Source organism: Natator depressus, chromosome 10, assembly GCF_965152275.1.
Source record: "Natator depressus isolate rNatDep1 chromosome 10, rNatDep2.hap1, whole genome shotgun sequence".
In the NCBI taxonomy this organism is placed as follows: domain Eukaryota; kingdom Metazoa; phylum Chordata; order Testudines; family Cheloniidae; genus Natator; species Natator depressus.
In genome coordinates, this window is record NC_134243.1 from 51,761,302 (window position 1) to 51,787,757 (window position 26,456).

Below are 26,456 nucleotides of genomic sequence, written 5' to 3' on the forward strand. Positions count from 1 at the left end.
AACTAGCAGAATCAGAGGGAACGTGTAGAAGAGGTAGTCCTTCCATGGAAGAAGAAACACGTCTGCCAATGAGCCCGGGCTGTGGTTCAGGAAGAAGCAGAATTGCAGGCACTTCCTGTTGCCCCCTGTGGCAAACAGATTGTTCTGGGGAACTCCCCAGCATTGGAAGATATTGCTTATTACGTCCAGATGAATAGACCACTCCTGATTTTGAAAAGACCTGCTGAGGTGGTCTGCTAGCTCGTTCTGAGACCTGGGGAGATAGGATGCTTCCATGAGTATCGAGTGTGCTATGCAGAACTCCCAGAGCTTGAGGACTTCCTGACATAGGGGAGAGGAGCATGCTCCTCCCTGTCTGTTGATAAAAAACATCACTGTTGTATTTTTCTGTCAGGACTGATATGCATTTGCCCTCCAGGAGAGGCTAAAAGGTCTCAAATGCCAGACGGAATGCCCTGAGCTCCCCAACACTGATGTGAAGCAGCAGTTCCTCCAGAAACCAGAGGCCCTGAGTTCTGTGCTCTCCGAGGTCCGCTCCCCACGCCATGACAGAGGCATCACTGGTCAGACATAGCAAGGGGTGGGGTTTGGAAAAGGTGATCCCTGCACACACCAAGTGCGGGTCGAGCCATCACTGAAAAGACTCGAGAACCCGTGGTGGAAGGGTAAGTACCTTGTCTAGGCTGTGCCTGCTCGGTCGATACACCTGGAGAGGTCTGAGTCTGAGCCTCATGTGTTGCACGACATATGTGCAAGATGCCATGTGTCCTAGGAGTTTCAAGCAACTTCTTACTGTGGTTATAGGTAACTGTCTGAGGTTCTGTACGACATTGTGAATGGCCTGGAAACAGGACTGAGGCAGGAACGCTCTGGCCTGTCTCGAGTCTAGCACCGCCCCTATAAACTCTATTCTTTGAGTAGGGGTGAGCATTGACTTTTGAGTGTTTAGGAGGAGGCCCAATGCGTTGAAGGTGGATCTTATCAGGGTGACCTGTTGATCTACTTGTGTCCTGGACCAGCCCTTGATTAGCCAGTCATCGAGGTATGGGAATACCTGAATCTGCCTTTTTCGCAGAAAGGCGGCCATGAGCGACATACATTGGTGAACACCTGAGGTGCTGATGATAGGCTGAACAGTAGCACTGTGAATTGGTAGTGAGTGCCCCTGACTACAAACCTTAGGAAGTGCCTGTGGGGCGGGGTTATGGAAATGTGGAAATATGCATCCTTCAAGTCAAGGGCAGCATACCAATCTCCTGGATCCAGGGAAGGGATAATAGTGGCCAAAGAGACGATACAAAACTTTAGCTTTTTCATGAACCTGTTGAGATTGCACAGGTCCAAGATGGGTCTGAGGCGCCACTTTGTTTTTGGTATTAGGAAATGCCGGGAGTAAAACCCCCCTTCCCTGAGCTCCAGCGGAACCTACTCCACAGCTACTGCCGATAGGAGGGTTTGTACCTCCTGCATAAGGAGTTGCTCATGAGAAGGGTCCCTGAAGAGGGACGGGGAAGACGGGTGGCAGGGGGGTGAAGAGAATTGGAGAGAATATCCCATTTCTACCATAGGACCCAACGGTCTGAGGTGATTTGGGACCACGCCTGTAGAAATGGGATAGATGTTCCAAAAAAGGGAAAGAAGGATTTGGTTGGCAGGCTGGTATAACGCCCTCAGGTGCATCCTCAAAAGGTCGTCTTAGGGCCTGGTGGTTGTCTGGACGACCCAGATCCCCAGTTGCTCGGGGGTTGGGGTTGGCGATGACTGTTTTGATTTCTGGGTCGCCTGCAATTATGGTCCTGTCAAGACTGCTCCTGGTATTGTCATGATGTGGGCTGAGGCCTAAATTGTCTATGCTGGGTGGCAGGAGCGTGCAGTCCCAGCAATCTCAGAATGGCTCAGGAGTCTTTCAAACTGTAGAGTCTTGAGTCCGTTTTCTCTGAGAATAGTGTAGAGCCCTTGAACAGGAGATCCTGGATTGTCTGTTGGACCTCCCTGGGGAGGCCCAAGGTCTGCAGCCAGGAGCAATGGCGCATTGCGATGCCCGAGGACACGGCTTGCATTGCAGAGTCTGCCGAGTCTAATGGGGCTTGCAGTGACGTCCTGGTGACCATCTTGCCCTCATCCACCAGAGCCGCGAATTCGGACTTAGAGTCCGGTGGGACCAGGTCAGAAAATTTGAGCATTGCATCACATGATTTCAAGTTATATTGGTTATACCTGCCATTGTGTCGGCCATGGCACTGGGGGAAGGTCTGCATCACCCCCACAGTCTGTGAGCGTTGGTGGCTATGGTGCCAGCTCCTCTGGGACACACAGGAGTCCATCTCCGATTTGGACTCCGAGGAGTACGAGTGTGGAGACCATGGCAGTGCTGTGCCCGTCGGTGCCAGGGATTGGTTCCGGGGAGATGGAGATCGGCGCCGAGTCATAGCCGGCTTGCCCTTGGACTGCACCGGTGGCCACTGTGGTGCCTCGGGGCCAGTGCACTCTCACTCTGATCAGGAGAGTGTGGACCTTCAGAATTATAAGAGTGATCCCAGGCTGCCTTGTAAGTCTCCGGTGTGGAGGGAAGGTCTAAATCCTCCACTTTGGTCTCCTCCAGTGGCAACTCAATGTCGCCTGCCGCGGGACCAGAGTTGACAGTGCCGGCTGTTGAGCAGGAGGGTAGGTGTGGTCCTGCACAGCTTGCCCTCCCTTGGGCGGCTCCCATTCCACTGCTTGGGAGGGAGAGCACCCCGTGTCCGTTTTCCTGTGCTTCTTCCTTGGCACAGGAGACTGTGATCAGTGCTGTGATTGCTCCCTTGCCATGGTCTTCGGCGCCGGGGAGTGCTCGTGCTGAGGGTGTCTGACCTGAGTCCTTCCTCGGCACCTCCTGGATTGAAGTCAGTGCACTGCGCACCGATGCCAAGGAGCCCAGTGCCATATTCGTGGGGCTCGACTCAGCCTGAGACCACAGAGCTGCTTCCATTAGCTGCAGCTTCAACCTGTGGTCCCCCCCTTTTCTCATGCGGGGTCGAAAACTCCTACAGATCTTACGCCTGTCCATTTGATGGGACTCTCCCAGGCACTTTAGACAAGCTGTGTGTGGGTTGCCCTTGGGCACAGGCTTTTGGCAAACCCCACATGGTTTAAAGCCTGGGTCCAAGGCATGCCCCAGGCCTGGAACAGGGAAGTGGAAGTGGGGAGGGAGTGGAGGAGAACACCCCCGAGTTCAGATACCTAAACTAACTATAAAACAACTTTTTAAAAAACTGCCTTTTACCTATTGACAGAGAGACTATGCTAGAGGATCGCTTGTGAAGACGAGACATGACTGCCACTGGCGGTAAGAAGGAACTGGAGAGGTGGCGGGTTGGCAGGGCCCTATATGCGGCACTATGAAGGTGCGACTCCAGGGGGCTCCACAGCCGACTTGACAGGTGCTGCTAGGGGAAAACCCTTCCGGCAACTGTGCATGCGGTGCGCACATACACAACTAACTGCAATCGATATGAGCAAACACGCGTAGAAGAACTGTGCTCCAGGACAAGGGGTGGGATTATAAACCCTTCTATTAAGTGCTGTGGAGCCAATATGCTTTGGTGAAACACAAGAGTGTAGCAAATCAACCCAGAGCCCTCTTTTGAAGACAATGAGGGTGCTGAATGCCCACAGCAAGGGGCATGTACTCCTTGAAAGGACCATTGTTTTTTCTTTCTCCTGCTGGCATACCCACTTCTGAGACTGAAGGGGCCACTTAATACATGTAGATAGTAACTGCCTTTCCATTTATGCTTTCATATTACTCTTATGTATATTCTATAGGTGGAGCAGGTACTGAAGCTTGTTAAGGTTGTCCAACATTAAGACAGTTTTCAAATTGCTTATAATTTTGCCAGATTTAAACTGTTCAGGCTCAAAGTACTCATATGGTGTGTCTGCTTTAGGCTGAAATGTTTTTGAGTTTCAGCAAAAATAAACAAACCAAAACAGATCAGCAGTTTCCAGGAATGAAATTAGGGAAAAACAAGTTGTTATACACTTCTTAATGAATAGGTTGCAAGTTTTTGCTTTATTTATTTATTTTTGGAAGCTCCAGCTTCTCCAAGATTTGGAACAAAGACTTGAAATTTAGATGGGGGCTTGCCCTGGTTTCAGGGATGTGTCTTTGGCACTCCCTGTGAAGATCTGGCCAAGTTATAAACCTTCTCAACATCTGTTTGAACAGGCTCAGTAGTGAGTTATTGAAGTTTGACTGCTAAAATTCTCAGAACAGTTTGTCTGCACTGAGGACACTCCAAACCAGGGTTGCAGCCAGTGACGAGGACTTTATTTGAAATTGCTGCTTCTGGCTGCAATAAGATGGATACAGGATCTGACAACTGCTGGACTGTTTCTCCAATGCTCTCAGTTCCTCTTCCCCTTATGGACATTCAGATGGTGTGGAGGAGGAAGCTACCTCAGCTGAAGGAGAGAGGGGACAAGAGTTAGTATTGGGTTCAAGGTGGGGTAGATGGGACAAGGAGAGAGGGGCACAAAAAATGGAACTGCCTGGATAAAAAGAGTGGGAGGTGGGAGTGAAACAGGGTCTGAACAACTCAGATTGGGAAAGCAGCTGAAGGGCATGGAACAGGGTTGCCTGAGCACTTGTAGGAGAAGAGACAGTGCAGGAAGAGAAGGAGGAGTTGTGGGGAATGAGGGCAATAGGAACTGGCTAGACAAGGAGAGGGAGGGTCTGTGTGTAAAACAGGAGGGCTGGGGAGGACCATTACGGGAGACTAGAACTGGCTGGGAAATGGGGCTGGAAGAGGGGCAAGAAGTCCCTGGAGACAGGGAAGACTGGATAAGGAAGACTGGGACAGGTTCAAAGGGACTGGGCAAAAGAGGTCACACTTACGGGCAACAGGAGAGAAAAGAGTGTGCCAACTAGAGCATGCTCCTCTCCAGAGCCTGGAACTGAACCCAGTATTCCAGTGTCTCACATTCCTCTGCTGTCAGAAAATATCTGTGAAACTCAATGGAGATGTGTCATCCTTCTCTAGTGATGGTTCATGTAGAGAATGATGGCCTACCACTGCTGTTAGTTACTCCGTTAGCTCAAGAGTCAATAGTTCGTGTGATGGATCTAAAGCTTCCAACCCTGTTGATGAACCACATGGATGTCAATACAACTGTATGTGATGGAATTAGTTTTATCAGGTTTTTTTTTTTTTTTTTTAAATTTAGCAAATTACACACACACACAAAATCCACCCTGAGCTGCTTTGTAAGGCTCACGTTCATTCATAACTCTCCCTCACCTACAAATCTCTCATACCTACCTTTAAGTTTACAAGTAAGCCAACTAATAATGATTAATAGAGGTTAACTGAGGAGATGTATATATTTTTAAAAAAATCAAATGCAAGTAATAGGGCCTGACCAATCTTCACCCTGACCACTTGCTCGGTACATTGTATCTTTCTCCCATCCTTAATGGTTTTCAAGACTGTTAGTGCTTTGGGGCAGGGTTGGTTTCCTTCTGTATGCCTGAACACATACAGGGAGTTAATGTAATATAAACAATAAAGGGATATGACAGAGTGCTGAGTTTGGAGTACCTAAAGTGCAGGTACATCAGGGCTTGTGGCTGAACTGTTATATGAACAAGGAGTAGGTGTGCCACCTGCAGTCATAAAATCTGCCATTCTGTGTCCCTGCAATCTTCAGTTAAAATGGGATTAGATTTCATGGTGGAAGATAAATTCCCATTATTTTCCACGAAAGCTGCTATAGGGTCATAAGAATTTTTCTGTGTTTGTAGATGGACCCTATATATGGTGACCATTTGTCCATTTTAAGGAATGTTCCTTATTTGGTGCCTAATCAGGGCTCATGGGTTGGGCTCATTTGGTTCAATCGAAGCAGTAACTATGCTGAGCCCTATAGAGTGTGATGCCCTGTGATCTGGAATCATAAATGAAGTACTGTGAGATGGTGTGTCTGAAATATGTTTTGACGCCTATTATTCATACATTTGTCCTTTACCTCCTTGAAATGTGCCATCCGTGAATCTGCATTAGAGGGGGCAGGCAGCCAGTGAAGTGACCACCCTCTGTCTTTGCAGAAGGGACTTTGTTTATCGAATCTGACCCCGTTGACTTGACACAAACAATACCACGACAACCAGCAAGCGATGAGCTTAGCTGCTGAAACTGACAGGCTGCCTTCGTACATGGACACCCCAAAGAGCTCGCCCTTGGTGCGGGGGGGTGGGCTGGCTCTGTCCTCTCTCTGCGAGCTCAGGATGAGGGGCCCCACGCTCTGAACACGTCTCGCCCTGCGGCAGCCTTTCCTCCGCTCCAAGCCCCCACAAACCTACCTGTCCGGGGGAGCGAGATGTGGGGGCCGCGCTCCGCCCAGCGTCAGGGCAGGAGACCCCGTCCTTCCCCGGCGGGGGCGGCCCATTACCCCGGCTCCCCGGGCCGTGCGCAATACCGAGGCTGCGCTGGGATGGGTGCGGGGCCATGGGGGCCCCGTTCTGGTTGTCGGGCGGGAGGGGGGATCCCCACCCCTTGCGGACCGGCCAGGCTCACGCGAGGCCTCGCGACGCTGTGAGTGACAGGGCGGCCGAGGGCTGGCAGCCGATTCCACGACGCCGTCACGCGCTGGCTGCGGCGAGGACCCGCCCCCTCCCCCCGCCAGTCACATGACAGCAGGGCGCTGTCAGGTGCGCGCCAGGCTTCCGTCCCGTGCCCCCACCTCTCGGCTGACCCCGAGGGTGCTCCCGTGCCCGCCGCCATGGTGCTGGAGTCGGTGGTGGCGGACCTGCTCAACCGCTTCCTGGGCGACTACGTGGAGAACCTCAACAAGTCTCAGCTCAAGCTGGGCATCTGGGGGGGTAAGCGCGGGGCGGGGCCTGTGAGCGCCCCCCTGCCCCTGCCCCTGCCCCTGCCCCTGCCCCGGCTCCGGCCGGTCTGCCGTTAGCCCTCATCCCGGTGTGGGATGCTGCCCCCGGCGCTGTCTGCACGGGCTCCGACCGTTAAACCCCCACCCTGCCTGGACGGGCCCCTCCCCCAGCGCGGCCGCCGCACGGGCTGGGCCTGTGGCCGGGCTGCCTCCCTTCGCGCTGGACAGCGCCCGAGGCAGGGGTTCTGCTCTGTCACCGGGGTGTGGAGTTACTGGGGCGGGGTGCAGCCAGCGCCCCAGGTGTCCCCCGCTCCGCCAAGCCGGGGCAGCCAGGCCCTGGAGCTCGGTGTTTGCAAATGGGGGGGAAGGGGTGAGAGGGGAGGATAAGTTTTGGGATGCCTGGTTTTGGCATGTTTCAGAGTAACAACCGTGTTAGTCTGTATTCGCAAAAAGAAAAGGAGTACTTGTGGCACCTTAGAGACTAACCAGTTTATTTGAGCATGAGCTTTCGTGAGCTACAGCTCACTTCATCGGACAGTATGCATCCGATGAAGTGAGCTGTAGCTCACGAAAGCTCATGCTCAAATAAATTGGTTAGCCTCTAAGGTGCCACAAGTACTCCTTTGGTTTTGGCATGTCCTCCCCGCGGGTGGGAGCTGGGTAGGGGTGCAGGGTCTAGAGAGGAATTCAGAATCATTCTCCCCTGTCGGCCCCAGCTGCAAGAGGAAATTAACATTGTAGGTGAGACACACAGCGGCGGATACCGAAGCCTCCCTGAAAAAAAACCCAAAAAACAAACAAACCCTACAAAGCAAATTCTGGTTTAGGGTGGTACCTTTTGTAGTGAGTTGTTTGCTCTGTTGGGCTGGTCTGAAGCAAGAAGCTGACTGAGAGGAGGGTCAATGAGATCATTAAGCCAGCAAGCAAAACAAGTACTTCTTTAAATCAGCTAGTCTGGGGAGCATTAGAGGAACTATGTTGTGTTGGCAGAAGAAAGTTGGTTGTACATATACAGGGTGTTGCAATGGCTGGGAGATGGAGGAGGTCTGAGCTGCTGAGCAGCACCTGATATATTTGGGGGACAGTACTGTGGACATTAACTTGGTAGTAGAGGAATTGAACATTTTAAAACCTTACCGTAATAATGTCTGAAATAACTTGTCACTCTTTCTGGTGTGGCTTATGACAGTGAATGCCTGCCTCAGGGCAGACACTTCAAACTGTAGTATGGTTTCTGATGAGACTTCACCAAGCCAGTAACTCCTAAAGTATTACAATAGTCTTTTATAATGGAGTCACAGATAGTCCCCTTAGATAATCCAGTCTATCCTGCCGCCCAGGCAAGATGGACTATGTGTTAAATGGTCACGTACACCAGAAATTTCAAGTATTCCAAATTACACCCAGTCCCAAGAGACCAGTCACTTACCCAGGTCAATTTGCATACTAGCTCTCTCACAATGCTGTGTAGCCAATATTATAGTAAACTAACTTAAGTTTATTAGCTAAGAAAAGGGAATGAGAGTTATTGAGAGGTTAAAGGAGGTACAAATATACATACGAGTGTGGCATTCTCTATAATTCCAAAAGGTAGCAGAGTTTTATTAAACTGCAAGTTTCCCAAAAGTCATTAGGGCTATTCAAAGTAGCTTTGGGGATCTTCATCTTCTCATTGGGTTGTTCTGCCAGTTTAGAATCCAAGCAGTCCAGAGATGAAGTTTTTCCTTGTGGCCGTATTTACAGCTTCTCAAAGAAACCAAGCTAACAGTAGCAGTTCTCATGCAGGTCTCTTCTTCACTGTGCGGAGGGAGGGGGAAGGAATGCGCTTAAAGTCTTTGGTCCTTGATCTCATGCAATGGATCATTTGTGTTTAATGAACAGGATTTAACATCTTCTTGTTAGAGACCATTAGTTGCATTACACAAGGCTTCCTGGTTTGATGAGCTATTTAGTTATAGGGGTGTATAGGAGTGTAAATGTTTGCTATTACATTCTGTCAGGATACATATAAGTGAAAATAATGCCTGCAGCATCCCATTAGTTTTCATGAAGTTAAACACCACATACATTCCTATATACTTAATAGTCACTTTGATCTATACTAATACACAAGTGAATTTGCCTGGCTTCCAGCTGTGAGTTGTCAGTTCTCATCTGATTCCTATGCCTTGGCCAGAGCTGGCACTTGGCTTACCAGCATCACATAACTTATCCTCTGTGTTTATTTCTGTGCTTATACTATGTGTGGTGCTTTATTGGGCCAATAAAATGGATGGAACTCCTGCTGTAAGGAGTTTAATACTTAAAAAAAAGTCTTAGAAACGTAAAAGGAACAATTCCCCTCCCTCTTCCCCCCCCCCTTTTTTTTTTTTGCTTAACTGCACACTTTTTCCCCCCCTTGTTGCCGTGGTAAAAGCTGTATGCCTGCAAACTTACTGATTGCTAAAGGCATATTTGTTGTAAGCCATGCATGTAAATACAATACAGGGAAGCTGGTTATGTATGTTTCCATCATTATTATGTAATCCTTTGAGCCTCCAGCTCTCATTTGGGAATGATACTTCAATTCTGATGCCTAAGGCAAATGGAGTATGAATAGCAACAAGTGTTTGAAATCTAGCAAATTTTTGAATAAGTTTACAATAGTTACAGGAACTAATCGTCCCAGGATGCCCAGGCAAATTTTGTGATTTTTTTACAATTCATATATTTTTGTTAAATGTGTTTCTTTTCCTATTGTTAAAAGACCCAGTAAAACAAGGGACATCGAGAGACTATGTAGACGATTTAGTGCAACTAACATACTCAGTGCTGTCAAATGAAGAAAGTAAACAAACTGAAAAAAACCTAATATTTTTCTCTTACTATGTTACCTTTTAAAACAAAAATAGTAACTCACACACACACACAAACCCCTGTCACATATATACCTTTTGCAATACTTAATTTCTCCAGTGATATCAGAGTTATTGATGTCCCTCTACCCCCAATCTCAGAAAAAATGCCTCTTCCTATTTTGTTAAATAATACTGTAGTCCTACTTATTTACAGGAGTATTGATAGTTTTAATCTTCTGCTTTGTAGGTAACGTGGCACTAGATAACTTGCAGATAAAAGAGAATGCGCTGGTAAGTATCTTAATATAATCAGTTGCTTTTTAGGATGCTTTTTTTATGGGTTGCAATGACCAAGCCATATCGTATAAAACTAATGACTTAGGAATTTGATTTTTATAATCTTTATTATTCATATTTGAGTTCTGGTGCAACAGTAATACATAGAAGCTTGAAAGGATAAGAAAAACAAGATTTCAGTCTCACCCTCCAGCATCTCTGCCCTTCACATGAATGGTATTGACATACCTTTTTTGAAGATGATTTAAAACAAATTGCACTTGTAGACTACTCTTACCATCTTGTTGTAAATTCTTACTCCCGTTCCATAACAAATGAATATAATGAACTACTTTATTTTGACTTCTACAGTCATTACATTTTGAATAGTTAAAACCCAGGCTTTTCTCCTGCATGTGGATCTGCAAGGGTGGGTCCTTGTGCCTGTGCTGACTCCAAACAATTTCTATAACTGAGCAAATACTCAGACCAGTTTTACTTGGTAGGTGTTCTCACAGATATTTATGTAGTACGGAGTGGATCCCACTGCAGGATCTATAATATGCCTCTAGCAAAGTTCTGCTAGCTTTTCACTATTGGATTTGATATAGAGGCCTAGGAAAAATTGTAGTAACTGAAATGTAACACTAATAAAGCATGTTATTGCTCTTTGGAAATTTCTGTAGCCATAGGTTTTATTGTATGTAGGAAAATAACACCGAAATCATTTCTTTCCTAGCTGAAGGAAGCTATCTTGCTGTAGTGCTCTATTACTGCTAGAAATGCCAGTCCAATATATGAAAATAAAAAATGTTTTGTTAAACATTTAAATGTTTTTTTTGTCTGTAAGAAAATGTTACTTATGATGTGTTTGGAAATTATTACTCTTAATCAGCTACCTACTTTGGGATCTTTAATATGTATTCAAATTGATAAATTCTAAGAGTTTCAATTCAAGGACCACATCAAAACTGCTATTTGAAAAATAGCATCTGTTTTAGTCCTGTTGGCCTTCTGCTCTGCCCGTAACCACTACCTAATGCTCCCTTGACTAGTACTACTTGAAATATGAGCCCAATAGACAGTACTTGGGCCTGCCTGTGGCAATCTGTATTGTAAGAAATGGATGGTGTTTAATGAATATATTTGATTTTGTATGCAGTAGGGTAATAGTGGAACATTGTCCAATATTAATGTAATCTGTGTGGAACTGATCTGTTATAGATTTAATACTTGGATTAGATTTAACACAATTGCTTAGCATTTGGTTTCTGTCATACTTTAGGTTGGTCATTTCATGTAACAAAATTACCAGTACTATAAAGTGCTGTTCTGCCTTGTCTCAGAAGAGAGCAGATACTCCATTCCACTTGCTTTCAAGAGATTCAACAGATCCTATGTATAATAGAGCCCTTATGCTAACTGTTGTGGGTTCTTCTTTAGTGTACTTACAGTACATGATCATGGTTAAACAGAACTTCTGCTTTACAGTTCAAGTACTAACAAAAGTGTTCCCAAGGCAAGATGTGTTGTCATGTAATTAGTAACAGAATAAGGGCTGAAAGAAAAGTAAGACAAATTAGAGAGAACTAAAAGTGAGCACTACTTTACTCAAGTAGGTAGTATGAGTACGGTACCTTTAGGCTTCATGGTGGATTGGAGCAATAGTAAATGAAAGGATTCAAAAGGTAGGTATTGGAAATGCAGGTTAGGTTTGAACTGCATGTTCAATTATAGGACTGTAGATCAGTGAAACAGGTATTTTAAAGCTTGTCCCTTTTAATTATAGTTACAAATGTAACTATTTGAAATTTAAATAGTCATAAGAAAAAAGAGAGTGGGAAGAGGAGACTAACAGTGGCATTACAATAGGAAAGTGGAACACTGCTAGCACAAACACAATACCAAACATGGGATGATAGCTTCCTGTGTGGTGAGAGAATAGTGAGTGATGTGTATAATTTATTCACTCGTGCTCCTTTTCATACATTAAAAATAAGATTTTTTTTTATAAAAAATAAAGCTAATGGAAAAGCTTTAAATTGAGCTTTCTGAACAGATGACTTATAATATGCAGCGTTCTTAGGAAGGAATGGCCACTCAGCAGAAAGGGATAAACTTTAAAAGCACAGTGTATAGGAAGTACACACATTTTCTTATGGGATTTCAAGTACACAGTGAATCTCAGTGTTAATATGCATATATAACATGAAGGAATTAAAATATTCCAGACCTTTTGATTGCTTTTTAAACAGATGAAGTAAGAATGAGTTGCAATAGATTTCTGTCAGTGGTCAATTTTAAAATGTTATTGACTCTTCTTTGCTATAATCAAAACAGGGATTTTGTTCACGGCTGTTTATTTACACTGATATTTAGTTTTCCATGCTATCTTGTTTTTTATCTATTCAAGAAATTGAGGGTTTTTTCTCATTTAAAACTCATCTCTCTAAAAGCCCATTATCTTAATTTTGGACCCATCGTGATTTCAGTAAGAAACAATTAACATCTTGCTTTTGTTTACACCAAATACAAGTTGTTAAGTTTTAAACCAGATACTTGGTTTCTTGATTGGGGCTGGAGCTGCTACTTTGGGGAGTTTTTTTGCTTTTTCTTACCAAATTGTAAAGGGAGCCAGGGCTCTAGCATCTGTCTCCCAGTCAGTGGGGAGAGGTGGCTAACATCTGTCTCCTTTGTAGAGATGAGTTTGATTGCTTGTATTTAATCTTTGAGATTGAGAATACCCCCCAGGCTCCTGAATCTAGTAATTGATATGATTCATTAAAAAAGCATCAGACTAGTAAGGAGTTTCAGAAACTAATTGGGAAGTGAAAGAAACCCCATGTCAGTTAAGACATGCCCCAAAGCTGGCAAATCTTTCTTTTAATGTAGACTAGAAGAAGTTATATTTTGGTTTAGTTAAAATGAATTTGAATGAGTATGATTAAATCTTAGACGCATTTGGTCCCTCTATTAAGTGGTGTTGGTATTTGTTTCGCTGTCTACTTTGTAGCTTAGGTTCTTGACTGTGGTTAATAAACTGTCCTGAGTGAACGGTAGTATATCTTCCTTGTATGGCTTTATGGGTCTGCTCAGTCCTTGATAATTGGCAGGGAGTTTTGTGTCGAACTTGTCTTTGCTATATTAATATTATTACACCTAGCTCTTATTTAGTGATTTTCATCAGTAGATCTCAAAACGCTTCATGATGTATTTATCGTACAATATCCCTATGAGGTAAGGAAGTGCTTTTCTCCCCATTTTACTGATGGGGCACTGAGGAACAGACTGCCACCTAAATGACTTGTCCAAGGTTGAGCAGGAAGCCTGTGGTAGAGCAGGGACCTGAACCTGGGTCTTGCAAGGCCTAGGTTAGTGCCCTAACTACTGGAAAGCTGAGGAAAATATTTTTCTTCCTTTTAAATACCACAAAATATAAGCCAATAGTGCTATTTTTTCTTGTGTGAATAGTTGAGCTTGTGAGTGAATAGTAAAGGTTGTGGGTATCACAGATTTATACAATAAGTTTTTTAATACCCCATTTTCAGTAATAGAGACTATTTTATAACCAGGTTCCTGTCAGTCTAATTATTTTCTAAGCTATGCAGTGTCACTTTACAGAAGAAAATTTCACTATAAACTTATTTTATAACTTTTTATAAAATACATTTATTTAGAACTTAAATGACTTCTTTAGATCATGATATTGTAAGCTGACCCACATGGGTACAGGGATCTGCCCCCCTGAATCAGTTTTATGATTAGGGCTTTAGTGTATAGAGGTTGCTCATTCAGTTTCTGACCTTTCAGAAAGACTAAATCCTGGTTCCTGTCAACTCTGATTTTAATCAACTAATATATTTGAGATTTGCCACTTACCAACTTCCACATTGTGTGTGGGGATTCTTCTCTTCACTGAGGCTTCAGTTCAGGAAAGCATCTCTGTTTAGGAAAGGGCATGCTAAGATTCAGAAGTAAATGGGATTTAATCAAATACTTAACTTAAAGCACGTTTTAAGTGTTTTCATGTGTATGTTTTGTCTAAATTATTCAGATTACACTAGAGCAAGTTCACCTTTTTTGCAGAAACTTACTTCTTGGATTTGATGGCTATCCTTAACCTTTGTATAGAAAAGTGATTTTTTTTTTTTTTAGAGTGACTTGAAAAACTAGCTCTGTTGGCATTTGCTGAGAGCATTATTTATCTGTAAAGAAAAAAAGGTTATGCTAATAACTTTATATGTTGCAAGTCATACTGAGGGGTGTGTATATATATATACACAAATGCACATAACAAGTAATTTAGATTCTGCATTTTTTTGTGCCCTAAAGATCTGTCTATTGGGAAAATATCTGATTTTTAACCTCTCTTTGCCACATGTTCCTAGTTGTAACTAATTAGCTTGGTCTTAAGTTTTATGAACCTCATTTTAACTATTATAATCTACAGTACTTGATGGAAGTTTATTTTGAGTTTGCCACACTAATTTCCTAGTTTGTAATTTCACAATTATCACTGTTACGCCATTGTCTCAGTCTGAAGGAATATTTTTGCATAAGGCAAAATTTCCTTGTCAAAGAAAAATAACTTGAAAATCAGTCCTAAGATTGCTAGGATACCCTGGTTTCTACAGCAGAATGAGCTGATCTTAAAAGTAGATGATAGCTCTGAAATGTAATGGGTATACTATTACTTTTCTTCCTACAGAGTGAACTGGATGTGCCTTTTAAAGTTAAGGTTGGGCAAATAGGTAAGTAAATACTTCTTACTACACAAGCTGGGTTAACCTAAGCTTTCACTCTGAAGAGGAAGTTAAAGTGTAAGTCTTAATGCTAAACTGTCTTGCTCTCAAGTTTCCTTTTGCTTAGAGTTCCCTTAAACGGATCTTTGAGTGCTTGATTTCCATGACTGACTTGCTGTGTGGGTGTCTTAACATTGATTCCATAGCAAGTGTTGAAATCTTTCCTGAATGACAATAAAATCCTGTTCTAGCATACCGACATGTCATTCCTGAAAAACCTGTCAGTAGGGATCTTGCTAGCAGATATGTGGGGTCAAACCTGAGATCTGGTGTGGACAAGCTGAATTTGAAAACGTTTTCTTTTCATATACATTAGGTACATTATTCCTGGTAGTAATCACTGTGCTGCAGTATAGAACCCATTGCAGAAATATATGCTTTGGTAATGGTCCAAACCTCTGATATGGAGATGTTTGAACCTGAACACAGATCTTTAATGTTACATTAATTTTTTCATATGTTCTTATCACTTAAATTGCTTTTAAAAATTGTTCCCAGGCTCAAGGTATTACAGCATTGTCTATTTCTGAATAACTCCCCACCCGCCCCAATTTTAGTCCTTTTTTAGTGGTTGCCACTGCTTATATAGCTTGAGGCATTGGGGGCTCTGGAAAAGTGAAGAGATGTACTTCTCAGAAGTTACCAAAACTAGAAATGCTCATGTGCCACTGAGGTAACCAAAAGTGAACATCTGCTAAAGGCCTGCTTTATCTTACAGTATCAGTAATATTTTTCAGTGTTTGAAATTTAGTGCAAACTAAATTAAGCTCTAGGCTTATTCAGTTTTTTGCTTTGTAGCAGAAGAAGCTGAATGTGAATTGTATTTTGGTCTGTTTAGATAAACTTACTCTGAAGATTCCTTGGAAGAATCTGTATGGTGAGGCAGTGGTTGCAACTCTAGAAGGCTTATATCTGCTCATTGTTCCTGGAGCAAGTAAGTAATGTCATCAAATCATAGTGAAATAGAATAATTCATGGTGCAAGAGGAGTAAAACTACTACTATCAGATGATGCTATATGGATGAGTACAAAATGGAACTGTTAACTAATGTAAATTACTCACTTACACATTGTTTCCAGAGAGAAACATTATTAGAATACTTTTATTTGTAGCCAAATATTGGCAAGTGAAGAAACTTGATGCTTTTACAGACTACCTTGTCCCTACATTTGCTTCCCTATCCTTTGTCAACTTGTGAACCGTAAACCCTCTTAAACTTGCTTATTCTGTCTTCGGTAGGTTTTTTCCAGAATGGACTAGTTTATTAGACTTAGGCTACATCTGCACTAGAAACACTACAGCGCTGCAGCTACACTGCTGAAGTGCTGCTGGTGAAGACATTCTAATCTGACGGGACAGAGCTCTCCCGTCGGCTTAATTATTCCATCTTCCACGAGAGGCAGTAGCTATGTCAGCGGGAGAAGCTCTGTCTATACTGGCGCTTAGGTCAGTATAATTTACATTTCTCAGAGGCGTGGATTATTCATACCCCGAGCGAAGTAAGTTATACTGAAGTAAGTTCTAATGTAGACAAGGGCTATGAATTTATTCTTTTACAGGAAATCTTGTCTAACTTCTAACCATTGAAAATGATATGCTTCTTGATCTTGCCTTTTTTCTCTGAGGACGTGGTTAATTTCCATGAACCTTATCTACATTAGTGGTCTTATGAAACTTAAAAGTTCTCATCTTGACAGGAAAATCAGTAATTCCTAGATCTGAAAATGCTGGTTTAATAGAATTTATAACCTGCACTGTCTAATTTTTTACCAGCTGCACTTCAATGGAAGAGTTTTAATTCTCTTAAATCAGAACTGTCTCATTGATTTCATAAACCTACCAGGTGCAACTTGTAAGATTAGTAAGTTTGTCAGTTCCATTATCCTTACTTTTCTCATAGAACTTTAGAAGCTCCATGATTTAGTGGGTCTGGTGCACGAAGAATTCAAAAGAAATAGAAATAGCTGCGTTTGATGGCACATGGATCTTGTATCTGAGAGATTCATATGAGTTGCCAATTCTGCAGCCTTCTGGGTGGAACTTAAGTCAGAGTATCGAGAAGGACTTGTGGACCTTGTGAAGTCCTCCAGCTATGTTGCATAGTATAAGACCTGTGAGCCATTGAAAGAAGGATTCACAGAAGTTGAATTTTGTTGTCTTGTTTGTTGCGCTTCAAAATGCCATAAATAAGTTTGGAAAGATTAGATTTTTATCGTAAATGTTGAAAAACGGTGATTTCTCTATACTCACAAGCTGACGAAAAAGCGTATTCATCAGTGATAACTGAAATTTATAAGTAGACGAAATCAGAAAAATGCTGCTTGAGAAATTCTTAGTTTGATTTAAGCATATTTATTTAGTATTGTTTGACATGTGATATTGACAATTTGTGGTTTAAGTTTCAATTTTTTGAATCTCAGCATATACCGTTATTAAATAATTGTCTAATGCCCCTTCATAATTTCCCGCAACTGTGAAAATTTAAATAGATAAAAATAGAAAAAGTGTTTAAAACCCATAATTTTGCGCAACTTTGAAAATTTATAATGATAGAAATCTAAAAAATGCCTAAAGAAATTTGATATCCATCAAAATTATATTAAAAAAATCTAATTCTGCCAAGTTTCTTGGTAAGACCTGAAATGAATAATTTGGTGGTAATTACCATAATTACCATGATGGTGGTAATTCTCTTTTTCAGAACATTTTGCAAAACAGATAAATTGGGTCATGAAGAAGTTCAGTTATTATAACACTTGTGCACCATATTTATTTAAAAGGTCCACAACTATAGACAGGTCAAAAAGGGTCTAAAGGCCCAGCCTTGTAAGAGTCCTTGAGGGAATCTATAATGTGGCCATCTTACTTTGACGGCTAGCTCAAGTAACACCTGTGAAATTTGTAAGCTCCCTGTATAACAGTTATGGCTTGTCTACACACACATCTAGTCCTGTTTCAAAGAGGACAAGGTCAAAGCGTGTTAACAGTTAGTCCATGGCAGGCTAGCGTAGGGTAGATTCATGCCCCGGCTTGCTGTGACCTAAATGTTTGTGTAGACAAGCCCTTGGGTATTAGATACTAAATATTAATTAGGCTTTAATTCATTTATATTAATTAATAATTATATTAGTTTATATTATGCTTTTATTTAATTTGTGTAGTTGTATGTTGAATTAAACATGAAATCTATCCTAATTTTTGTCTTCTAGGCATTAAATACGATGTGGAGAAGGAAGAAAAATACTTGCAGGATAATAAGCAAAAAGAGCTATCAAGAATTGAAGAAGCTCTGCAAAAATCAGCAGAGAAAGGTATTGTATGTGTACAAAATTAATTAAAAGTTTCGGGGTCTTAGACGATACTGTAGAAGTAGGAGAAACCTTATTCTATGACTGATTTCACAAGTGGTACACCTCAACATTTTAATTAACTGATGTAATTTTCATGCTTTTAAAAACAATAATTTCTGTGAAACTTAAAATAAGAGATGTAATCCTGCGTGTTTACTCTCCAGTTGCTTATTTAGTAATGTCCACTAGAAATGTGAAGTTGATTATTTGATATACAATATATGCCTTACCTCAAACAATAGCAAAAATGTAGATCTTGATGCAGCTGTAGAATGACAGCGTGTTTGTCATCCAGTATGTTTTAGCTGTGGATGTTGGTATATGAACATATGTTTTGGAAATTCTTTCAAACTGAGTCTTGTTAAGGGTAAGGAAATATTGAGCCTATAGGGAACTGGTAACTTTGTGAAAAATGCTGTAATTTTGGTGCTATAATAAGTAAACCTATATTTGCAGTTTTTAATGTTAAGCATCTGATGTTCAGTTTGGTTTTGATTTGTGCTGTCACATCTGAATATTCTAGTCAGCGTTAGAATAATTGGTAATAAATAAGAGGACCATTAAATAATTGCAAGACACAGGAAAATGATAGTCAAAAATAATGTCGCCACTTAATTTTTGGCCCAGGTCAGTAGGGGCTGTTTTATGGATAGCTGTTTAGCTTCACGGATGGATGTCCATGTTGCAAAAATCACTAGCTTAATTGGCACCTGTGCCTCCCAGTCCTGACAAAGGCCCAGGATTTAATTAAATACTCTCTACCCAAGGTGGCCCATCTGAGTCAGGGGTGAGACTCATTAGCTGGGTAGCGTGAGGAGTCTTCAACTATTGTTGCTTATGTTGTGTCCGTTAAGATAAATAGGTGACTGCCATTTATAGGGGTGCAGATCATTTCACTTTCATGATAACTCTGAAGTCAGTGAAAATTAAATAACACTTCAAAACATCTTTTAAAAATAACTTTGGAGTACAGTTTCTTTGAAAATTAAACACACAATCTTCACACTTTATTCTATTTTTCCTGTTTTTTGTGCTACTTTGAAATGTAAGCTAATGGTTTCCTTAAACTGCACATGTTCGGCTTCCATTTACAGTGAAGAGAAAAGCCCTTATTCATTGCACGTGTTCTTCTAACATTCCAGGAACTGTAGATTTCATGGTGAATTCATGTAATACTGATTGATAATCTGATCACTTATGTCCGTTTGGCCCAAAGAATCATATGCATAAATAGAAACAATCAGAGTTACAGACTTGACTACTACATAAATTACAACTGCTGCTTATCAGACAAGCAGAGCTATGGTAGAATGGGGCAATAGTGCCAAAAAAATTAATAACCAATTTGCCCATTTTTATGTTAAATACTTCATTCATCATCTTCTCTATACAAGCATTTATAATACTGTTAATGTGCAGCTTTCTGAGGGAAGGCATCACACTCTTTTATTACAACCAGCTGATGCTGTCTTGGTAACTGGATATAATTAGGGTTTGTCTATGCATACGGAACAGGAATATTGTTTAAGACACTATGAAAGATGAGATTTTTATGAGAAAGATTTCATAATGGCTGTGGCCATCAGTAAATCTGTATTATTAGATGAGTTTGATTGGACTACTGAAAGAAATGTGAGGTATTACATATTTAATTAGTAGCTTGATAGCTTCATGAAAAGACACTAGTGCTGAGGTTCTATGCTGTGTCTCAGAGAGGTGCAGCCCTGAATTCGCAGTCCGGGGGAAGGGAAGGCCAATGAAGTTTTAAGATGCCTTTGTGCCATCCTAATCCTGGGCTGTTCTGGGAGTTGGAGAGGCTCCTGGAGTAACTTAGGCAGCACTGGCCGCCTGTCTAAATTATTGTGCATCCTGTGGAGCTCTATGCGTGGCGTTGGTGCCTGGAATCTCTCCAGTGCTATGGCCTTGCCTCTGGCATGCTCCTTCTGCCCCTGGCGCAGCCCCTCTTCTGGAGCTTGCCAGTGGCTGATTGAGCAGAAGTGTTAGAGCTGTCTTGCTGAATGAATCTCCTTGACCGCAGCTAGGGTACAAGGCTTTTAGGGTTCACTTACGCCACTCTGGACCTTTCACACAGCGTAAAGGGCCAGAGTGGAGGAGTTAATCTCATTCCATAGATGTTCCTTCAGTGAAGTGAGAAGTGACTGTTCTTTGGGATGTACGTGGACTCCTGGCTCTCAACATGCTTTTCTTAATAATAGTCATAATAAAGATGCTTTTCTATTTGCTAGTGTACATAATGTATGGCAAAAATAATTTGAAGTGAGAAGCCTATTACTCACTAATTACACATTAAGAGAAGCTCTTCATTGGCTTAAAAAAATGGCAATTTTTAGAAGTAGTACTTAAACTCAGAACTACATGAAAACTGGGTCTATAGCTAGAAAACTCTTGCCCAGTTACAACAGTCAGCTGTTGTATGTCACTTGTGGGGAATGCCATAACCCTCTGGGGTACACTTCAGATTTACATGAGCGTATCTACTGGACAAGCTTTAAAGGCTGGCTGTTTAAGCCTGACACTTTTGGTTTGAAATTGGAGCTTTCTTCTCCAAGGTGAGCTGCCTGCCAAGGCTGATGAATCCCAGCCGCCCTGTGAAGATTTACTTTAAGCCGGTCTTTATTTGCCTTGCTATCCTCGTCATAAGGCCTAGGTGGCATTTGACAGAGGCAGCCAGGCCACCAGTTATCTCACCATGCCCTGCTGAGAGGTGTTGCCAGTTGGTCTGCAACTGCTTATTTAATATTTGCAGCTGTCCTGCATACATACAGGACGTCCCCTTATCTGCCAGAAAAGGGCATGCTTGATGGGAGTTGGTTGCTCCATTCCAGAAGTTACATAGCTAGAAAAGTGACACAGTGCGTTTGGGGAGGGGAGAGGAGGAAGGAGACAGACCGCCTTTGTATGTAAGTGTGTTGGGTATTAGATAAAGAATTAAAGAAAATGAGACTTGTATATTGTGGGCAATACAAAAAACTGCCAGAGCCTTTCTCCATTGTGTTACCAGTGTTAGCTTAAAACTACTTGCATATGTGTTAAAAAACCTAAGTTTAAACAAGTAACTTACATGCATAAAAAAGCAAGTTTTTCAAATGAATCATTTTGCAATGTCTATATTTATCTTCTAAATATCAGGAAAGGATTATCCTTTTGTTTAAATGGTATGTAAATGTGCTTTGAAGTTTAAAGATTTCATTTGCTCTGAAATTTGAAAGTAGATTTCCTTTAAAAAATCATATTTTTGGTTATTGCTGCCATGTGGATCAAGGCACTCATTCAGGAGACACCATATATGGCTTGGAGAGCTTTGTTTGCAAGGATAACAAGCCTGGTGGGTATGCATGGCTCATTACCTTCTTCCTTTTTTAAAAAAAAAAGCTTAATTTTATCATTGACGGTATCAGAACTCATATACTTGATAGTCAAGTATGTTGGCACGAAGTGAAATTTAGGAGGCTCTGGAAACAAGATATTAAGTAACATGTCACTGAGAGAATGTTGAAAAGTAACGTACTATGTTACTTGAATGTTACAAGAGTCCTACTTTCAAAAGAAAGATAAATAGAAAACAGTGAAGTCTGGTTCTACTCTCAAGTGTCACTAAAAACAGTATTGTTGATTTTTCTCAAGGAGCGTTCAAAGACACAGATGGCGGTTGGGCACCCAAATCCCATTGGCTTACAGTGGGAATATCTCGCCTGCTATTGGTGCCTTTGAAAACGTCCCCATCAATTATCATTCTACTGTGTTCTAACTGTGTTCGTTAAGGTCTGTCTGAACTGCTGTTTCAAGGCCAAGCTGTACTACTACCTTAATAGTGCAGCCAGTCTTCTTTTATGAGGTGGCTGTTACTGGGCCAGGTCCTTAGCTGTTGCAAACGGGCACAGTTCTTTTGAAGCCAATGAAACGAAGTGGATTTGCACCAGTTGAAGGTCTGGCCCCATATTTCTTGTAATGCGAGATGACATGATCATGTTTTGTGTCCTCATGGTAACCATGGTATTTAGCTGAAAGGTGCTAGAGTTGTATGATGTTTGATTAATTCAAAGAAGTTGCCATATATTAGTTGAACTCAGTGTTAGTTTTTTGTTTTTAATACAATCCATTCTCCTCTCTCCCACTGCTACCCCAAATAAGGCAGTTTTTGTCCGCTTAGCCTTGAGGCTGTTGAGATTGGGATTGCTGGGTGACAACGTTACACTCGTATTTACCTATTATGTTCTTTACAAAAAAGCAATTGCTCAAGACTAAGGAAACTTATTACTAAGGATTTAGGAAATATTCAACTACCCATATAAGAATTGCCAGATTGCATCATACCAGTGATTCCTCTTAATCACAGTCAGATGGGAGACTGGACAATAATAGATGACTTTGAGGGCGGTGCAGAGAAGCCTGCACTAGACAGTTGTGAAATAGCTTTTGCATTGCGTTGAAAAATTTAAGTTTTCTTCATGGAGAACATGTCTAGTTTTCAGAAAGTGGCAATTTCCTCTCACATTTTAACATTTGAAATCTGCTTTTTACAAGTCAATGTCAAATTCCACCTACATCTGTGTGGTGTGATTTTTTTTTTTTTTTTTGGTAAGCAGGTAAAACAGTGAAACTAACTCTGCAAAAATTTCAGAAAGGAACCCCTTTGAAGTTTTTATGTATCAAAAATATGTCAGGTCAGCTTTCAGGGCACATTCTAGTTGTCAATGGGAGGATTTTTGGCAGAGGGTGAGTTTAAAGGGATCTTAAAATAAGGATGCATCCATGATTTCATGAGCCTGAGCTGTGGAGAGATTGTCTTTTCACTAACAGCAAAACCACATATCCTCACAGGACCAGGTCCAAGGTTTGGGTTATACAGATTCAAAAACCTATGACTCCAGTATTCATTAAAGGAAGTAATGTAATTCAATGACTTAAATGACAAAACTTCAATTTCAGAAATATGAGATGGAAGACGAGTTTCAGTAAATTTAAATAGATTTATTTAGCAGCCATTATTGTGCATTGAAATAGCATGTTTAAACTTGAATCTCAAAGGATTAATATGTATACATGGTACACTGGGTGTGTATTTATCCTTCCCATTCTTAAAACGATGATGGAGAAGTCTCTCCGGCTGGCATCTGAGCCAGAAGCCAGGATTCCCCTGGTCAGAAGTTCCCTACAGCAGCCTCTGACAGAGGCTCTACTTCCAAGGCTCAGACAGCAGACCACCCTGCTATGAAGGTGGCTAAAAAGCATCCTGTGGCTTCACCGAACGCTTTTGAAAAGACAAAAGCATGGAAAAATTATTTTAGTGTTCTTCATTTGATCAGTGTAAAGAAGAGCATGGATAAATGCACCCTGGGGATACAATGAATAGCTGTCACTGAAACCGTTTAACCTGTGTTTTGTGACCCTGTGAGGCAGGAGTGGACTTGATGGCCCCATCCATATGTAAATGTCTTTTATTCTCCACTCAATGCATTTAAGTAACTGCTTGAAGTATTGTATTGGTTCAGCTTTTTGTGTCTTTGTCGATTGGACCAAAAAATAACGTTGGCCGTTTAAAGGATGACAGTTTTGGGTGCTAACAGGTACACCTTGCATGTGGAATTCTACTACCCTTTTTCAGAACAAAAACATTGTTTCTCTACCCAAACCCTAACCATTTTTATGTGGGCTTGTCTGTCTATGTGTAGAACTGAAAGATGAGAGAGAATTGGAAACAGATGATAAAACATACAGGATAGCATGTTGCTTCACTGAGTGAATTTGAAATATTTTAAAGGTTTTGAAGAAAGGCAACTGTTTAAGATGAATCATTTTCTTTTTAGAAAGCCAGTTAGCTACTTTTCCTCATTTTCTTTCTTACTTTTACTAACTTGAATTTTATCCTTTTCTCACAAAATTGCCTGCATTGAGAAGGACGTAAGCGTAAAAAGCATAAAAAGCATTTTAAGAAACCCTTTAAAAGTCATGATCACTCAAAAGGTGGGTACAATGTAGCCTTCTACATTGCATATTGTATTTGCTATTTGGTTTTTAATAGCAAATGGGAAAAACATAGACTTCCAGGGCCAAATTCTTCTCCTCCATTGTACAGCTGGAGTAATGCTATTGATTTCAGTATAGTGAAAAATTTAGGTTAACAGGCTTTATCACAGAATTTGGCCTATCCTCTGCATATAAAACTTCAGTTAGCTTGAATTTTACTGTTGGAAAAAGAAGGCACAAGATTTTAAAACCAGAATTTATTTTTGTTTGTGTCAAATTATTCCATAACATGAAAATAGTTGTGGTCATATATCAAGAGGCTTGTGATGCCTACATGACAATGGTTTCCTGTTGTGCCATCAATGTTTTTCTCAACTCCACTTTTGTTAGCATTTGTGATAAATAAATAATATGCTAAACTCCAAACAGAGTTACTGTGGGCATATAAGCTATTGCAAAGCATATAGAGAATAGAATTCACATCCTCTGATAAAGTTAATGTCAGTGCTGAGGCTCTCTTTTTCTTTCTTACTGATTGTACATAAAGCAATAAATATGAAGACTTTTCAAAGGCATGAAAGGCAGATAGTCTCCCATCCCTTAAATGAAAATGAAAGTGGGAGTTTGGGAGTCTGTTTAGAATAGAATATCAGGGTTGGAAGGGACCTCAGGAGGTCATCTAGTCCAACCCGCTGCTCAAAGCAGGACCAATCCCCAATCCAGTTTCAGATGGATTAATTAGAGGGGATGGGAGGGGTGGGGGGGAATGGAAGGTACTTTCTTGGATATTTTGGGATTATTTTTCATACCTGGGAGGAGCTAGGTGGAAATGTGCAATATATAAATGAGAGGCGAAAAATGAATGATGAGTCAGTGGTCTTGACATACAGTTTTTGCTTGCACACATTTCTGCTCAAAGTTGCCGATGATATGTTTGTGATTATGTGCTTTCCATTGAGTGAGCAGTGTCCTCATTCACCTTCAGAAGCAAGACACGTGCACCTTTCCATTTTTGAACAAAATGCTACTGAACTTTGATGCGTGAAATTTTTTTGAGATACAGATGTGTTCACTTTTCTCTTGAAGTGAGCTATACAGTGCATGTATACTTGGGGTCATATAGTTGATATTTGTGTACAATTCATAATAACTATATATTCTATATTTAAGGACAAATTATACATAAAATAGTTAAGTCTTCAAGATTAAGCATTCAAATGTCAGATGGTGTTATATGTGCAACCTTAAGACAGCCTTAATCCTGTCACTTGTACATAACTTGGCAGAATTTGATTTTTAAAAAATATTTTCTACAGATAATAGCCACGTTTCTTTTTAAGCATTTCCCCATTTTTTGTCTGTTTGTTTATATTTTCACAGTGGTGGGAAATTATAGGGGGAGTCAGACTGGGGGTGGGGAGCACACAATTATTATTTAATGACAATAGATGTTTTGATTCTGAAAGTTAAAGCTTTATAACTGTTAAAACACAAATTGTCAACATCACATGTCAGAATACACACCAAGTAAATATCCTTAAATCAAACTTTAATAAGTTTCTAAGTAGCGTTTTTCTGACTTAGCCTATCTGTAAATTTCACTTATTATTGATGAAAATATTTTTTTATCTTTTTGGGTACGGTGAAATCGACATTTACAGATAAAAATCTAATCCTTCCAAGCCTACTTGTATACAGTATATGCACATTCATGTATATAACCGCTGATAGCCATGCATAGCATTTTCTTCTACAGTGTAAGAGCCTGCGTCCCAGCAGTGAAATTCCAATTACTTATAAGGTGTATATGGAATGAACAAAGTTTCAAGAAGCCATGTCTCATTGAATTCATCATTGAGGAGAGAAACGCATTGACTGTGTAGCTGAGTTAGCCCTGTACACACGCATTGCAGCCTTGTTTGCTTAAATCGCCACTTGTAAATGGCTTTAGAAGTCTTACTTGGAAGATAGCAAACTCATGTGTGCCAATCAAACCCTATAACCTGATCAGATCAAAACCATTTTTCACCAGTACCCTCTCAAAACTACTTTCTGTCACTGAGGAGTATCCTCTGCCAAATTGCACCTTTCTACTCTTATCTATACCAGTGCTGGCACTGTTAGGCCATTTCTAAAGTGGTGTTTCATTATGGGTAAAACTTGTTTTTTCAGTTTCTTATTCAAACCTGGGTTTGTTCAAACTAGGAAAAAAATGAACTTTGAGCAGAGATTGGGTTTGAAAAACGTCAGCCTGAAAGATTAAAGTTGGTTGGTTAGAAGCATCTGGCTTTAAGAGAAAATACAACTATAATGCAGATTGTGTGTTGCTTGCTCT

The 26,456-nt window shown here is 41.2% G+C and overlaps 2 protein-coding genes across 4 annotated transcripts in view; one reads left to right on the top strand and one right to left on the bottom strand.

Moving 5' to 3' along the window:
• LOC141994515 (C2 calcium-dependent domain-containing protein 4C-like) overlaps positions 1 to 6,533 on the bottom strand; it is a 33,859-nt gene extending 27,326 nt beyond the window's left edge. Inside the window, exons 1-3 of one of the 3 annotated variants that reach the window (XR_012641151.1) lie at positions 6,341 to 6,526; positions 4,877 to 5,119; positions 3,701 to 4,443 (exon numbers count right to left, since the gene is read on the bottom strand). The gene's annotated coding sequence lies outside the window, so the exon portion shown is untranslated. Of the gene's footprint in view, positions 1 to 3,700; positions 4,444 to 4,876; positions 5,120 to 6,340 lie in introns of those variants that run through there. The other 2 variants (XM_074964744.1, XM_074964743.1) reach the window with 2 other exon arrangements.
• Positions 6,534 to 6,664: 131 nt separating this feature from the next.
• The window catches only part of VPS13C (vacuolar protein sorting 13 homolog C), a 191,594-nt gene continuing 171,802 nt past the window's right edge, over positions 6,665 to 26,456 (top strand). Inside the window, exons 1-7 of the mRNA XM_074966157.1 lie at positions 6,665 to 6,859; positions 9,952 to 9,995; positions 14,689 to 14,731; positions 15,621 to 15,716; positions 17,993 to 18,094; positions 21,417 to 21,479; positions 24,053 to 24,118. Coding sequence (XP_074822258.1) covers positions 6,760 to 6,859; positions 9,952 to 9,995; positions 14,689 to 14,731; positions 15,621 to 15,716; positions 17,993 to 18,094; positions 21,417 to 21,479; positions 24,053 to 24,118 — 514 coding nt within the window. The 5' untranslated portion in view covers positions 6,665 to 6,759. The remainder of the gene's footprint in view (positions 6,860 to 9,951; positions 9,996 to 14,688; positions 14,732 to 15,620; positions 15,717 to 17,992; positions 18,095 to 21,416; positions 21,480 to 24,052; positions 24,119 to 26,456) is intronic.